This window comes from Galeopterus variegatus, unplaced genomic scaffold, assembly GCF_000696425.1.
Source record: "Galeopterus variegatus unplaced genomic scaffold, G_variegatus-3.0.2 Scaffold1249, whole genome shotgun sequence".
Lineage (NCBI taxonomy): Eukaryota > Metazoa > Chordata > Mammalia > Dermoptera > Cynocephalidae > Galeopterus > Galeopterus variegatus.
The window spans coordinates 267,419-273,580 of record NW_007727360.1 but is presented as its reverse complement, the minus strand read 5'-3'; the positions used below and the strand labels follow the sequence as shown (position 1 = coordinate 273,580).

Below are 6,162 nucleotides of genomic sequence, written 5' to 3'. Positions count from 1 at the left end.
TTATTTATTGTGTTTCCATTTTCATTTTTCTCAAGATATTTGTTGATTTTTCTTTTAATTTCTTCTTTGACCCATTGGTTATTCAGGAGCGTGTTGTTTAATTCCCACATATTTGTCAATTTTCCAGCTCTCCTTCTGTTACTGATTTCTAGTTTCATACTATTGTGGTTGGAAAAGATACTTGATGGGATTTCTGTCTTAAATTTGTTAAAAGTTGTGGTCTAACATATGATCTGTCCTGGAGAATGTTGTACACTTGAGAAGAATATGTATTCTGCTTCTGTTGGATGGAATGTTCTATATGTATCTAAGTCCATTTGGTCTAAAGTGTAGTTCAATTTTTCTTTATTGATTTTTCTGTCTGGATGATGTATCCACTGTTGAAAGTGATGTATTGAAGTCCCCTACTGTTATTGTGTTGCTGTCTATTTCTCCCTTCAGTTCTGTTAATACTTTGTTTATATATGTAGGTGCTCCAGTGTTGGGTGTATAAATATTTACAATGGTTTTATCCTCTTGATAAATCAACCCCTTTATCATTATATAATGATCTTCCTTGTGCCTTGTGATGGTTTCTGACTTAAAATCTATTTTGTCTGATATACAAAGTGTAGGTACCCCCCACTCTCTTTTGGTTTCCATTTGCATGGAATATCTTTTTGCATCCCCTCACTTTCAGTCTCTGTGTAAATTGATTTTTACAATTTTTTTTTAAACAATAAAAGAAGGAGTTTTTATAATGGTATAGAATGCACTATGATGTGGGAATTTCTCAACACCACTAGTATTTCTTAAGCATTTTGTGACCATAAGTGGATAAGAATTCAAGAAATATCAAAGAATTTTAACATTTTTCGTGGACATATAAGGTTAATTTTAGATACTTAAGGTTTGTTTAAGGAATGTTTTTTAAAAAGAACTGTGAGGGCCGAGCCCGTGGCGCACTTGGGAGAGTGCAGCGCTGGGAGCGCAGTAGCACTTCCGCCGCGGGTTCGGATCCTATATAGGGATGACCGATGCGCTCACTGGCTGAGCGCGGTGTGGCCGGTCTCAAAAAGGACAAAAAAAAAAAAAAAGAACTGTGAACTTGTCTGTATTGCTATCTGTAAATGATTCTGTGTATCATTGCAGGCCTTCCGTGTCCTGTCTGAACCAACTGGCCCAGAATCCCCAAGCTCTAAGGAATGTAATAGGGCTTGGCAATGTTCAAATGTACCGGAATCTGCAGTCTGTGGGATAAGTAGAATCTGGGTTTTCAGATTGAAGAGAAGAAAGCGCATTGCAAGACGACTGGTAGATACTCTCAGGTAAGAAATAAAATTAAATGGATCTAGACCCAGAATCTTAGTTTCTTAGCTTTTCCAAAGCCTCTCTGCTCCTGAGCCAGGAGGATACTAGAAGACACTTCTTTATAAATACTATCCAGTTCAGACCAAGGGAAGCATTGGCACTGGCAATAAAATGCTACCTATACTCAGTCTAGGGCTTAACATTCTAAATCCGAAACATTCTAGCCCAGCACTTTGCAAACTACCTGTTGTAAAGGACTAGTTTAATTTGGCACAGAACAACACTTCAATAAATTTTTTTTTAAATGGACTGCTAGAAAAATGGAATGGAAAAATGAAACAAAAATAGAAAATAGACACCCAAAATTTTATTAGATTCAACAGATGTAAAATTGCATTTCAGTAAATATAATCTATACAAACAAAACATAGGTTTAAAGAAAGAATTACAGAAATTGTACATGTTCATTGACAGTGTGTAACTAGGTAATTAATAAAAGCTTGGCTGTAACTCTTAAATATAACTAAACATAATAGTGAATTAGCAAGACAACCCACAGATGGGAGAAAATATTTGCAAATTGTTTATCTAATAAGGGTCTAATATCCAGCATATATGAAAGAATGCTTACAACAGTAAAATGACAACCAGTTTAAAAATGGGCAAAGGGTTTCAGTAGACATTTCTCCAAAGAAGCAATACAAATGGTAAATAAGCACATAAAAAGATGCTTAACATCTTTAGCTATCAGGGAAATCCTGAACCAGCACCACAGTGAGATGCCACTTCACACCCACTAGGATGACTGTATTCAAAAAAAGGGAAAATCACATGTGCTGGTGAGGATGTGGAGGAAACTGGAACCCTCGTACACTGCTAGTGGGAATGTACAGTAGTGCAGCTGCTGTGGAGTCGAGTGGCAGTTTCTCAAAAAGTTAAACTGATCATGTGGCCCAGCAATTCTGCTCTTAGCTATATACACAAGAGAAATGAAAGCACATTTCCACACAAAAACTTGTATATGAAGGTTCATAGCAGCATTATTCATAATAGCCAAAAAAGGGTAAACAATCCAATCTGGGATGAATGGCTAAATAAAATTTGGTATATCCAAACATTAATAACAATGGGATATTTTTTTTTTTTTTTTGTCTTTTTCCGTGTCCGGCAACGGATCGCAACCCTCAGTGTCGCCCCCGTACCGGACCGGGACCGGCAACGGGATCGCAACCCTCGGTGTTGCCCCCACGCCTCGCTCAGCCAGTGAGCGGGAACCGGTCTGTATGTGGGATCCGAACCCTCAGCGGGAGCGCCTCCGCACTTCCCAAGCAGCGCACTAGCGCAGTGCGCCACTGGGCCGGCCCCAATAACAATGGGATATTATTCACCATAAAAATTATGAAGTAATGGCCAGCCCGTGGCTCACTCAGGAGAGTGCGGTGCTGATAACACCAAGGCCCTGGGTTCGGATCCCACATAGGGATGGCCGGTTCGCTCACTGGCTGAGCGTGGTGCTGACAACACCAAGTCAAGGGTTAAGATCCCCTTACCGGTCATCTTTATGAAAAAAAAAAAAATGTTACATATAGGTTTATTATATAATTTTTAAAGCAAGTATCAAGACAAAATCTGATACACAATTTGATCTTAAAGAGAATGTCTGGAACCAAGATAGTCCTGGAAAGTGTGGGTTATATGGTGGCTGTGGGTATGAGAGAAAGGCAAGCACAGAGTTGGGGGAAAGAGGGCTGGAGAGGGATGTAAAGGACAGAGCAAGGAGTCTCTTGGTGGCTAGGCACAAGCAAGCCATTAGATAGTTCTGATCAAGAGTGTAATCTGTTTAAACTTCTGTCTACTGAGATGGTAAATCAAGTACAAAACTTTCATTAATTGTCAACGTGTGTATAGGACTCACACCTTGAAAGGAGACCATGAACTTCTGTTGACACTCAGATCTAATGACACTATAGAAAAAGAGTCATAACACTCACCTTAATCACAGTAGCCTACCAGCTACCTCTCCTGCTTAGGAACAATGAACAATGAATCATGGGGCCACATAAAGACAGTGAGATTTTCAAAGAGCATTCTGGAATTGGTTGGCTATGGATAGATGATAGGAGTTGTGGGTAGAAGAAGAATTTCAGTTATCTGAGGCACTGAGAAGACATGTCTGCTACTTAGAGTGACTTATAAGAATTTTTATTGAATCAAAATTGGTTATATGTATTTTGAGGGTTCAACATTGAGATATGTTGATCAAATCAATATTACTATCATATATATTGTTACAAATTGTAATTATTCTTTATGCCCCTTGTCCAATCTCTCCTCATCCCCCTATCCCTCCCCCTCCCCCCTCTAATCACCCTAGATTTCTTCTCTCCCTCTGAAAGAATACGGTTATTCTGTTGATTTGCTGCCCAAATGATCTGTCCAATGCTGAGAGGCGTGATCACTATGAAATGGACTCTGTGGAGAGAGACATCCTCCTCCTTTCTTTATCTCTGCTGGTGACTCTCCTTGTGTCATTGCACTCCAGTGGCTGGCAGACCATCTGCGTGGCAGTTGTGGCATCTAGCCGCCTTCATGGCAGCCATGGTTTTCATGGTGGCTGTGGTGGGCCACCCACATGGAGGAGATGTTTTTGGAATGCTTCTTGGTGCTGGCAGTGTGCCTGGTTGTGGAGAGTGTCCGATCCCCAGCTACACCGGCACTGGATGCCTGGTTGTGGGAGGGGGGGTCCTGTCCCCTTCTCCATGCCTTGGGTCCCCAGGTGGGCCCCAAGGCGCTGGCATGGGGTGCCTGGTTATGGGAGGGAGGTCCGGTCCCCTTCTCCATGCCTTGGGTCCCCAGGTGGGCCCTGAGGTACTGGCACAGTGTGCTTGGTTGTGGGAAGGGGTCCGGTCCCTGGCTGCTAGCCCCAGGTCCCTGGGCAGGCCCCAAGACTTTGGTGTTGTGCCTGGATGTGGGAGTGGCGTCCGGTCCCTGGCTCCAATTCTCAGGTTCCTGGGTGGGGCCCCAAGGTGCTGGCGGTGTGAGTGGTTGTGGGCAAGGATCCTGCCCCTGACTCCATGCCTCATGTCCCCTGGTGGGCCCTGAGGCGCTCGTGGTATGCCTGGGCCGGAACTAATTTTTTGTCCTTTGCTTACTTCTAACATGGGGGAACTTGCTGTGGGAACCAGTACTTGAGCTGTGTGGTTGAGCTAAATTGCTGATTTACTGGCCGAGCCCGTGGCACACTCGGCAGAGTGTGGCGCTGGGAGCGCAGCGACGCTCCCGCCGCGTGTTCAGATCCTATATAGGGATGACCTGTGCACTCACAGCACTCACTGGCTGAGCGTGGTGCGGCCGGTCTCAAAAAGGACAAAAAATAAATAAATAAATTGTTACACACATAAACTTTAAAAAAAATAAAAATAAAAATAAATAAATTGCTGCTTTACTGCTGTTTCCCTAGGGAAGGCGTTTTGTGCAGCTCAGGGTTTAATGCTTGACTTTATAGGTACTTCCAGCTCTCCATATACTCGGTGCACCAGGATTGTGTAGAAACTCTGATCTGGGCCTGAGTTTTTTCATCAAACTGCACCCCATGCAATTCTGCATTCCTGACCAGTCTCCTCTGAGTGTTCCTGCGCTGACTGGAGAGTGGATCGGCTGTCCTTGCTGTGTCCCATTGTTCTCCCGGTGGGCCCATCTCCTCCACTGCCCGTGCTCCAAACACTTCCCTTGGGACAGGCCCTGTGCCAGTCCCTTGCGTTGATTCACCGGCTTCTGAATGGCTCCCCTTTTGCAGCTGTTCTGGCTCCTTGCTCCTGCGTGGGTCCACGGGAACCCTATTAGTGGTGTTGCTGTCCTGGGGGTCACCAAAGTCCTCTTCTCCCCTTCTGCCTCCAAGTAACTCCATCTAAGTGGAACAGCTGCCGCTTCTGCAGGCTCCTGCTCCTTGCGCTCCAGCATTAAAGCAGCTGCGGCACAAAACACTGAAAGCAGTTTTTTCTTTCTCTCATCGTGGTTTCTCCCACCTTCATGAACTCCATAGGTCTCTCCTCCTCTTCACCTGAGCTCCAGCGGCCCCAGCTTGGCTGATAGTACATTTTTATTGTTGTAAACTCATTGATTTGTGGGAGAGAGTGACGCTGGGGACCATCTATTCCTCTATCTTGACCTTTGCCTGTCAGCAGAATTTTTTCTGGACCTTCCTTAGTTTTCTTATCTGAAATGATATTATTAGAATTTCGTTTCTAAAATCTAAACATTTTATCACTTATTGGAATTAATATTGATTTTTTTAAATTGTGCTCATGTTTAATCAGAATTTTAAGTTGGTTCCATTGCTAAATCATCTTTTCCTCTTTTTCAGAAATTGCTTCATGTTTGGCTGTTTTCTCAGCACTGATGATATAGCATTTTCTGACCCAACACCAGATGGCAAGTTATTTGCAACCAAGTACTGCAACACCCCTAATTTCCTTGTATACAATTTTAATAGTTAAACCTGATTTCAATCATAAAACAGTTACTATGTGGATAACTTCAGACAGCTCTTTATTAGACAATACAAACTATTTAATAAATATCAAAATAAAAAATACTGATTCTCACACACACACCCACCACAGTTTTGTTCCTTATGAGTTGAAAAGTGAGGGATAAATATGTTGAAAATTATCTGGGGATTCAATAAAAGGAGAAATCTTTGGATAATGTACTGATTAGTACTCCAAATCTTATGAAACTTTGTAGCTATAAGTGGAAAATTACTTGCCTCCTACATAAGAACATTGACAAAACAAGGTGGTTTTCTACAGAATGTGACCACTTCTTTTTTATAATGCACAATTTGACTAGGATAATCTCATGCCTCTTCAG

The 6,162-nt window shown here is 42.5% G+C and overlaps 1 protein-coding gene across 1 annotated transcript in view; it reads left to right on the top strand.

The window, feature by feature from the left end:
* ESCO2 (establishment of sister chromatid cohesion N-acetyltransferase 2) overlaps positions 1 to 5,936 on the top strand; it is a 22,890-nt gene extending 16,954 nt beyond the window's left edge. The window contains exons 7-8 of the mRNA XM_008575883.1: positions 1,132 to 1,307; positions 5,654 to 5,936. Coding sequence (XP_008574105.1) covers positions 1,132 to 1,307; positions 5,654 to 5,786 — 309 coding nt within the window. The 3' untranslated portion in view covers positions 5,787 to 5,936. The remainder of the gene's footprint in view (positions 1 to 1,131; positions 1,308 to 5,653) is intronic.
* Positions 5,937 to 6,162: the final 226 nt, after the last annotated feature.